The sequence below is a fragment of the Cornus florida genome, unplaced genomic scaffold, assembly GCF_030987335.1.
Source record: "Cornus florida cultivar Cherokee Brave unplaced genomic scaffold, ASM3098733v1 CherokeeBrave_3.0.0_Hap2_Chr05, whole genome shotgun sequence".
NCBI lineage: Eukaryota > Viridiplantae > Streptophyta > Magnoliopsida > Cornales > Cornaceae > Cornus > Cornus florida.
The window spans coordinates 104,896,900-104,907,456 of record NW_026775575.1 but is presented as its reverse complement, the minus strand read 5'-3'; the positions used below and the strand labels follow the sequence as shown (position 1 = coordinate 104,907,456).

At 32.6% G+C, this 10,557-nt stretch overlaps 1 protein-coding gene and 1 pseudogene across 1 annotated transcript; one reads left to right on the top strand and one right to left on the bottom strand.

Annotated features, from left to right (window-relative positions):
- The first annotated feature begins 1,725 nt into the window (after positions 1–1,725).
- Positions 1,726–5,027, top strand: LOC132308198 (GDSL esterase/lipase At5g08460-like). Its single transcript, XM_059806218.1, has 5 exons — positions 1,726–2,138; positions 2,825–2,952; positions 3,453–3,692; positions 4,185–4,440; positions 4,534–5,027. The coding sequence occupies exons 1-5, from the start codon at positions 1,787–1,789 to the stop codon at positions 4,764–4,766; spliced, it is 1,209 nt and encodes a 402-aa protein (XP_059662201.1). The 5' UTR covers positions 1,726–1,786; the 3' UTR covers positions 4,767–5,027.
- On the bottom strand, positions 5,028–7,457 carry LOC132308199 (calcineurin B-like protein 7; annotated as a pseudogene).
- Positions 7,458–10,557: the final 3,100 nt, after the last annotated feature.

Sequence of the window (10,557 nt, the reverse complement as noted above, 5' to 3'; positions counted from 1 at the left end):
ATCATTATTAAAAATAGATCATGAGGAGTGTTTATGGAGCAAATATGATTAACCTAATATTGTGTCCACGAGCTTTGTCTCCTTTCAATTAACAAGTGGAGAGTGCTGAAACTCACAAGGAAGGTTCCTCAAAAAAAGTAAAGTTTTTTGGTGGATACACGGAACCAAGCATTAATTCCTCCAATGTAAAGAGAGTGGCTTTATTAATACATAAAGAATATTATTATATAATAATATAAATAATATAATACATAAAGAATTTTATGTCGCCATACTTCATAGTAAACCGCATTATGACTCATTATAGCATGAAAAGGGTCACACATGTGTCTTTTGCTAATCTCTTTTAGTGGTTGCATTATTATGAAGGTCATGTTATATCCTACAATATATAAATTAATTCAAGCTTGTATACCACTATTTGCTTGTAGATGATAAAATGCTTTATGGGACATAGCACTACTATATACCTAATATCATGTTTCTGCATGTGGCTATAGACCCTACACCCCATATTTCACTCTTTTTATTAGTGAGGGTTGCAAATCTAACTAGCACAAAATGGGCTAAAAAAAACTTGCCTATCCAAATTGACAAAAAATCTAAAATGCAACAAGTAGGGAAGTGATAGGGTGCACAAAAATTCCATCAAATCGAAAATTTAAATCAGACTAAATTGGACGGGACAAATTGGTTTAGTTTGCTAATAGTTTGATTCGATCACGATTCTAAATTTGTGAAATTGAAAAAATACGATTTGATCACGATTTAAGGTTCTTTAGGACCAAATCAGACCGAACCAAAACATATATATATATATATATATATATATATATATATATATATATGTTAAATTATAGAGTATATATAACATAATATAATCCTACAATCCAAATCACTTAGAAATTTGTAGCAATTATCAATCATATGGTCCACTCTTAATTATCGCTGAATTGAATTGTGACTGATTTTTTGTTGATGAATTAATAATTCTAAATTTATTAAGTTATTACAAATTGTGAATTTATTTACTTCCGTTCCAAAAGTGATAGAGAAGAATGAATTAAAACTTCTTAATATGTTAATAGTTCTGAATGTGTTAGTAACTTGGTTTATTGTTGTGTATGTGGATAATATGAATACTTATGTAACAATAAAGAAGAAGGAAAAAAAAAAAAAAGGAACAGTGGAATCGAATCGAACCAAATCGGTTTTTCACGATTTGGTTTCGCTCGGTTTCTTTGGTCAAATGGTTAGGTTTGGTCCCAAATTTTATAAATCCGTTATAATTAGTTTAGTTCCAAAAAAACTTTTAAATCGGTCCAAACCGTGTGTACTCCTAACAATGATAAAAAATATAACATCGAACTAGTCGTGTGTCTCACAAACTCTCAGCTGTTATGGCGGCCCGTCGACCCTTACACTGTGAGGCACCCCAATTTTTTAATTTTCCTTTCTTAAAGCATAAGGGCGTAGATTAAGTGCAGCCACATTATGAGTATATAATGTATATATTTTAGTTGTAAATCATATAAAAATAAAATAAAATAAAATTTGTGGGCTCATGCGATGGGCCTAGACCACCTCTCAGGGGCCTAGTGTGTTGGGCAGCCTGCATACCTAAACCTTAGGCCCAGACCTAAACATACAAATTTGTCTATCTATTAGACTATTATACAATATACTTCAACAAGGGCATTTTCGAGTCTTTGCTTAACCCTTAGCCCGCCGATTCACATTCCTCAAACACCCCCTTTCTCTCTTTCTTTCTCTCTCAACATGTCAAATGGATTCTTCTTCAATTTTCGTCCTCTTCGTTCTCATCTCGATGTTTCTTCAAACAAGAGCTCTGCAATATCATCGAGAACTCGTCGATGACCTCCAACCCAACTTCATCAATGTCCTTAGCCCAACAATTTCTCGCCCTGAATCAAGAAGCCCCGTTCCATCTCCAATCCGAACTTCTGCTCTTCTGGTTCCTGCCTTGTTCGTCATTGGAGACTCTTCTGTGGACTGCGGCACCAACAATTTCCTCGGGACGTTTGCTCGTGCCGATCGTCTTCCCTACGGACGAGATTTCGACACCCATCAGCCTACTGGACGTTTCTGTAATGGCAGAATCCCCGTTGATTATCTTGGTAATAATCACTTTCTTGGTCTTCTGTTTGGTTTCTGAGAAAACGGACGAAATTGAAAGAAAATGCATCTTGGGTATTTTAGTTCTTCTTGTATTGTTGTCTGAGAAATGTAAAAAGTAACTAGAACAATGGTGGTGTTATTATCAGTTTGAGTAAAGGTTTTAGTTCCAATAGGGTTTGTAATTTCTCCTGCATTTTTCACTGCCACCAAACGGGTGGTTTGAAATTTAAAAAATTGTCATAATTGACACTGAAACAAGTTTTGATTTTGTTTCTTGGGATTATCAGTTGAGTAAAGGTTTTAGTTTTAATGGGGTTTGTAATTTTTCCTGCATTTTTCTCAGCCACCAAACAGGTGGTTTGAAATTGAAAAAATTGTCATAATTGACACTGAAACAAGTTTTGATTTTGTTTCTTGGGATTATCAGTTGAGTAAAGGTTTTAGTTTTAATAGGGTTTTGTAATTTTTCCTACATTTTTCTCAGCGACCAAACGGGTGGTTTGAAATTGAAAAAATTGTCATAATTGACACTGAAACAAGCTTTAATTTTGTTTCTTGGGGTGATAATTCTTGGACTAATTTATGAATTTATGTTTTCTTTTTTGGGTCTTCTGTTTGATGCAAGTTGATGTTTTAGCAAGATGTTTTTAGAGTTATGTTTTTACAATTTGATTATTTTGATCAGCACTACATCTTGGGCTTCCATTTGTACCGAGCTATCTCGGCCAGACTGGTACAGTTGAAGATATGATTCATGGAGTGAATTATGCCTCTGCTGGTGCTGGAATCATTTTATCAAGCGGATCAGAATTGGTAGGTTTCCCACAAACTGTGTTAATCATGTATGCACTCAATATGTAAACATAAATTCAACATTGATTTTTGTAGTATTATCTGTGAGTAAACAATGGCTTTAGCTATTTAACAGTTAGTAGTACATCTCTACTGTGTGGCTCTGGTTAGAATTACCAGTTAATGATATCTCTACTCCGAATTGGACAATTCATGGTCAAAAGATAACTACTTTTGAAGACAGGGTTCTTTGGCTGTTCTCTTGAAATAAGACCATATTGTTGTGATTAATGTTTTGCTAATTTTTATTGTTCAATCTCCCTTTGTTTGGCCAATGTTTCATTTATTTAATTACCTCTTGTTTATCGACAATTAAGTAGAGCACAAGTGAAATTGGATACCCTCTATGTAAGCTTTTAAGGCATTGTTGAATGTTGGAATTCAGCAAACAGTGATCATTAAAGAAATGTTTTACACTATTTTCACAGAAGACTAGTGATTGTTGTTGTGATACTCTGCAGGGTCAACACATCTCTCTTTCGCAGCAAGTTCAGCAGGTTATGGATACCTTTCAGCAGTTTGTACTGAGCATGGGCGAGGATGCCGCAACTGAACTCATGTCAAACTCAATATTTTATGTTTCAATTGGAATCAATGACTATATACATTACTATATCCGAAATGTATCCAATGTGCAATCTCTGTACCCCCCTTGGAGTTTCAATCATTTTCTAGCACATACAATGAAGATAGAGATTAAGGTAACTACCCAATATGTTTCCATTGCACAGTTCTTGAAACTTGTTAAAAATAGATATTTGTTTTAGTTTTATCGAACATATGGTTATGGCATTTTATATCATTGTCTGTTACCATCTGACCATATTGACCTTTATAAAAGCATTGGTGATTTCAGGTTTTATGGCTTTCTTCTCTCATGCATCATTGCACTGTTATGGCATTCTTCAAACTTAGGATACATAAGCTTTTGATATTTTAATTACGCGTAGTTACCTTATTATGATTGTGTAAAATCTAGTATCTGTTTATTGTTCGCTTATAGGAAATGTTGCAAATAATATCAGCAACTATATAATGACATAGAATGCTTAATTCTTCTTCTCCTCCCTCCCCCTTCTATATAAGATGCATTTCTTTCCCTCTCACATTCTTTTCTTTTCTGGCCTGTTTGGTGAAATTCTTGAAGAATTGTTTCTTTTCCACATGCTGTATAACATTTTTATATGGTACAGAACTTGTACAACGTAAATGTCAGGAAGGTGGTGGTAATGGGACTACCTCCTATCGGTTGTGCTCCTTACTACTTGTCGCAGTATGATAGTGAGCATGGAGAGTGCATCCAGATGATAAATGACATGATAATGGAGTTCAACTTTTTAATGAGGTACATGATTGAGGAGCTTGGTCAGGAGCTTACTGATGCAAAAATCATCTTCTGTGATGTGCTTGAAGGTTCCGATGATATACTTACAAACCATGATCATTATGGTAACAACATCCATATGAACTTGCTTTTCCTCCCATTTTTTTTAGATTTCTATCAGTACTCCACATTACAATACCATATAATATTCGATTCAGGTTTCAATGTCACTACCGATGCTTGCTGTGGGCGAGGCAGGTATAGGGGTAGGATCATTTGCCTTTCACCTGAAATGGCTTGCAGTAACGCTTCCAATCATGTCTGGTGGGACCAATTCCATCCAACAGCTGCAGTGAATGCAATACTGGCAGACAATGTGTGGTCCAGCCTTCATACACCAATGTGTTATCCCATGAACTTGCATGATATGGTAACTCAGAAGGCGAATTGATCTGAATAGGGAAGTTCAGCAGCGGCTTAAGTCTCCAGATAAGTGTTAGTCCAGAAATTTAGTACAATACTCAAATCTTATAGACAGGAATTTTGTGCTGTACCTGCAATTGTATAGATCTATATAGGACTGGCATTTTGAACTAACGTTGGCATTGTATAGAATTGTTTTTGTTTTTGATAGAAAAATGTAGCATTGCATATACATCCAACATTACCAAATTTCTATTGATGCTTATTGGCATATAGCAGTACAAATTTTATCTTTCTAGTAATTCGGGTTTTCTTCTTTCTGACTCTTTTCAAAGGAAGTTGTTAAACTCATCTTCAATGTCTGTTCTCAGCACGAAAACTAGGAAATGCAGTTGTGATGTCCCTGCACAAATGATATAACCACCTGTTAGTATAGTGTAAACACTATTATCATGGAATAATGAGGCTATTACTTTGAAATCAGACGAAACTAGTAGTTGTTCTGTTTTTAATTAAAAGACGAAGGAGAATCAAGTTAATGCATGACATTAAGTACTCAAATCCCATCTTTTTATTTGTCCCAGAGCAATGAAATTTAGGAGAGCCCTTGAAACTTCTAAACTCTTTCTTAATCAGTTTCAAGGTTTAGATTATTAGTTAAGACAATGTTCTCATTTTGAAATGCACATTTCTTTCCTGTTGGAGTTTTTATGCATGTTGATTGTGAAATTCTCAACTTATCCTTATTATTCTCTCATCTGAAACTTTCAAATTAATCTAGTTACAGCTATAGGATCGAGAAAGGGTTGAATCAACAAGACACTGTTCCTGTAGCTTCAATCAAGAACTCCTCTGCTTTATTCATTTCCTTTTTGTTTTATAATTTTTTTTGTTAATTTTCTTTCCATTACTTTTATGCCACAGTAAGTCTGTTTTTCACTACTGCTACACCAAATTAACAAATTTCTGATTCCAGTGAGGTTTGACTTTATGTGTCATATAGTCTTCACATATACTCTACACAAGTGAGTGAACACATAAATATAATTTAAAAGCAGAACTAAACATTATTAACTGTAGCCAACTAAATAAAATATGGCATAAAAGAGAATTTACTTCAAATATGGAATTGTCATGTTCTTCAGTACAGATGGATTTCGAGCTACAAAATCCTTCCACTCTTCCATATCAATCTTGCCATCTCTTTTCGAATCTGCTTCCTCAAATGTCTATAGGAATACAAATTATAAATCATATTCATCCTTAGCACAACCATACTTGTTTGTAAATGTTATACCATCAAGCAATTCATACCGTATCAATGATGGCTTTGATAATGTCATCGGAGAGTATCAAATCCGACTCATGTAGGAAAGCCAAAATCATCTCCTTGACCTTTAACCATTTTAGTTCAAGATATCCAGTCAAATGGTTGAAGAAAGTTGAATGAGCTATATCTTTCGTGAGATATTAAAATTACTGAAAAAATACGTGCTTCGATAAAAAAAAAGTACCAACAATCGACAAGATGAACTGAAAACATAATCCGATTGTTGATCACTTTTCTTTGAGAGGAAACAAAATTATACTGTGTTACTAGAGTTTTAGTTCCACTCTTTACCTCTCCAGGTTCAATATAGCCTGTTTGCCGTGTATCATATAGTTGAAATATAACTGCACCATCAGATACAAGTGCTTTAATACAACCTCTGAGTGTGAATGTGTGTATAGAAGAATTTGCATAGCATAGGATTAGATAAAACGAGAAAATTTTCCATACAAGAAACTTTTTCTGCATAGGGTGCATCAGGGTGGAAGATACTCAAACATCTGACAAACTCGCCAAACTCTATCACACCGTCCTTTTTGGAGTCGAACAAATTGAAGATCTACAAGAACAGAAGAAATCAAAGATATAGATATCATCACATAAAGAGCCAGAATATATACAAATTCCAAAAAATATAAATAAAAAAAATATGAAGGAAAAAAAAAGCAGATAGAAGAATTAATCTGACCCTATCTGCAAAGAGAGACTGCTTCTTGTTATTCCTGAATAATCCAAGCTGAAACTCTTCCTGCAAACCCAAAACTCAGGTAATAACTAGAACCTCTAAATGCAAATGCGAATGTTCAACCTTGAATGATTGAGATATGTCCAAGAATTATGTAATGAACTAGTCCACTAACTCTCATTAGCTTTATTGAAACTAAGAATAAGAGATGGAATTTACTTTGCTGATAAAACCATCATCAACTAAAGAACTGCTTAATTTCCTGAAGAGCTCATGCAAAGCTTTGACTTCTGTCACATTAACTGCAAGCATGAAGATTTTTTTTTAAGGCAAAAAAAAAAAAAAAAAAAAAAAAAAAAACACAATAACAAGGAAATGTTTGTATTAATATTCATTTGACATATTAACAAAATCAAAAAAGGAAGTTCTGAGCTGAAACAATTAATCAGAAGGAAATGTAGCTTACAGCATGTTTGAGATGCAAGAACAGCTGGATCTTCATATCCCCGCCGTTTCTTCACACAAGCACAGCCCATCAAGGCTTTCTATGTTTATTGATATAGGTTATGTGTGTGTATATATATTAGATGACATATGTAGTTGAAAAACCTGTAGTTTTTAATGAGAGTACGTTTTGCAAACACGATGTCCCTGCACATGGAATGCTGTCGAACTTTTAAGTTATTTTCACACGCTGTGCCAAAAAAGGGCTTCTTGAAATTTTAATAATTTACAATATTAATTAATCTGTATACTTCTGTAATCTTAATCACCAAAACAGTACTATTTATTGTATCACTCTGCTTTCCATTTTTTCAACTATACAATGAAGAAGGCTGTAACGGTGGGACTTAATTAATGATTTTACTCATTTAGGAGAAAAAAAATAAAAAATAAAAATAGTGATTCTACTCCATTTTTCTTGGTGCACATACAATGCATGATACGAACTTATCGTCCTATTAGAGAGAATATCTGATTTTTTGAACTATTTTAAGCCATTGAATGGATAGTTGGATGTTGTTCTCTTTTGAACAACCGAATAAAAGCTACTTTGTTAGCATAATAGGAATTTATTCTTTTTTCAGATCACTCCGTGGGTTTTGAACAGCAACGACTACTCAACTGTTAGTGCACTTTCCCTGAAGTAACGTAACTCAGAGTTTAATAAAAACCGATCGACACTTTATCATATCTATCATTTTCCTATTATAAGTAGTCAAGGAACTGTTAGTTTTGGGCCGATTTTTCTTGTGGTCTTGGTCATGATGCTATGATCTGGTTTTGACCCGAATAATTTTTTTACTTATTTATTTTCTTGAATGGTTTGAATCAGGTTTTTGGTGATAGGATTTGTGTTGTCAAGACTAAATGGTGAAAATCTCGAAATAGAGAAAGAGACAACAAAGGTGTATAGGATTTGAAAAACTTGTACATCCTCCCAAATGCAAAAATAGTGAAATCGAAATCTATTTCTCGTTCTGACAATCACATTAAATCTCTATATTCATTGTAATGTTTGATTATTCATTTTGTTTCACTGCATACTTCTTGATTGTTTTTGTGCTTTATCATAATTTGTCATAATGAGAAGGATGGGATTTGAAGTCAAAACATTTTCTTCAACTTAATCCTCAACTACTCTAAAACATGAACGATGGTATTAACCTTCTTTGTTTTACCATATTTTGTCATAATGAGAAGGATGAGATTTGAAGTCAGAACATTATCTTCACATTAATCCTCAATTACTCTAAAACTTGAACAGAGTGGTAAGTTAATAGCAAACCAAACTACACAAACATAAAATATGTGCTAATTGTCACAGCCGAGTGTTTCACGATCCGAGTTAAAAGCTTAAACTATTAGCAGTACTAATAAATTTTATGGGTTGTAAGTCCCAATTGAAGGTGAACAAATTTGTGCTTTTATCAATGGAGAGAATCTGGTGCTAGCATAAATGAAGGTAGCTAATTGTTCAAGACATGTAAGCTGTCAAGGAAATAAAATAGGGAAAACTAGTTATCTGTGTACATTCGCTTTAACAAAGTTAGAGCCCATGTTCTACTGCTTAGAATAATATCATGCAACGATGTTGATGTAGGAAATATTGGTATAATAATATAATTACTGTTTTACTTTCATTTTTTTCCCTATATATATATATATATATGTATAAAATAATATCATGCAATGATATTGATGTAGGAAATATTGGTATAATAATATAATTACTGTTTTACTTTCATTTTTTTTTTCCTTATCTATATATATATATATATAGGTTTCTACTACTTTCTTATTTTTCAACTATAAATTATCAGTCTTAATCCCTGTAAGACTAGGATGACTCAGAAATGTTACTTGTATTTCAAATTTAATCTCATTCATCCAAAAAAACAAAAAAAAAAAGAAAGTAGTTAAAGAGGACTCAATCATGAAACAGTTAAGACTGTTGTCTAAGGCTCCGCAAAAGACGCCCTATATCTAATATACAATTATTTTAAATGTGTTGTTAGAGCCAGTTCAACCATAAGACAATTAAGGTGGTCGTCTAAGGCCCCCAACAGGGACCCATGTCTCATTATATTAGTTATATATTTCTTTTAATAAATTAAATTATGATTTTTATATTATATTAATTACTAAATAAATACAATTGTTCTTCTATTTGTCTACATAAGTTTCTTTTATATTGGTTATATATATATATATATTAATTAATTAAAAAAAAAATTGTCCATTGTATTAATTACCATATAAACACAGATGCTCTCCGTCAATATAAATTTCTTTTTATCAAAGGGCCAAGTGGATGAGTGGTATTGGTTCTTACCTCTACCTTTCCGAAAAGGAAAACAAAATACAAGTCTTTTTTAGTTTTATCTTATATAATTACCATTTTTTTTTTTTTTTGGCAACATTTTCACACTTTTATAATTTTTTAATTCTCTTGCATAGCAATGCCAGTTCAGAAATTTGTAGTTCCTAATTTATTGACTCTCATTAGTAGATTTTTAGCATAATAAAATCACCATCTATTAAGTTACAAACATAAATAGTGTTTTAAATTTTCTTGAACTTATTGCGAGCTAAAGTAAAGAGAATCATTTTTTTAATATAAATTATTAATACTGTATTAATATAATTATGTAGAATGCCTAATTTAACAATTATACTTTAGACCTCAAATGGCATCAAGCTGACCCGGTGGGTGGCCTTGTGATTCGAGGTTCCTTGTAAATATAAATTATTAATGCTGCTATATTTTCTTGAACTTATTGTGAGCTAAAGTAAAGAGAATAATTTTTTTTAATATAAATTATTAATACTGTATTAATATAATTATGTAAGAATGCCTAATTTAACAATTGTACTTTAGACCTCGAATGGCATCAAGCTGACCCGGTGGGTGGCCTTGTGATTCGAGGTTCCTTGTGGAATCAAGGCATCTAGTGAATTCTAGAATTGCTCCGCTTCTTTCTTTGTTTTTCTTTCACTTTCACAAAGACAGTTAGTAATTTGGTATCAATCTCAATCTAATATCACAAAGATAATGCTGCTATTTTGTGTGTACACACACTTAAGTTTATACTAAATGGTGATTAGATAGTATTAGTCAATTTACACAGGTGACCAGATATATAGATAGTAATAAACCTAAATCCTAAATGGTAAACTTATATACGGTTAAAATATATTATACAATATAGTAATAATATATATTAAAATATATTCTAAAAGTCCCTGAAAATCAAGGTGGATTACACATACATTTCCTTTGTTCCTAAATGCCAAAACCTA

Excerpts from the sequence above, each read along its gene's own strand:
- LOC132308198 (XM_059806218.1), top strand. The coding sequence starts at position 1,787 with ATGGATTCTTCTTCAATTTTCGTCCTCTTCGTTCTCATCTCGATGTTT. Across the intron at positions 2,139-2,824 it reads AATCCCCGTTGATTATCTTG|CACTACATCTTGGGCTTCCA; the intron begins GTAATAATCACT and ends TATTTTGATCAG. Across the intron at positions 4,441-4,533 it reads TACAAACCATGATCATTATG|GTTTCAATGTCACTACCGAT; the intron begins GTAACAACATCC and ends TATTCGATTCAG.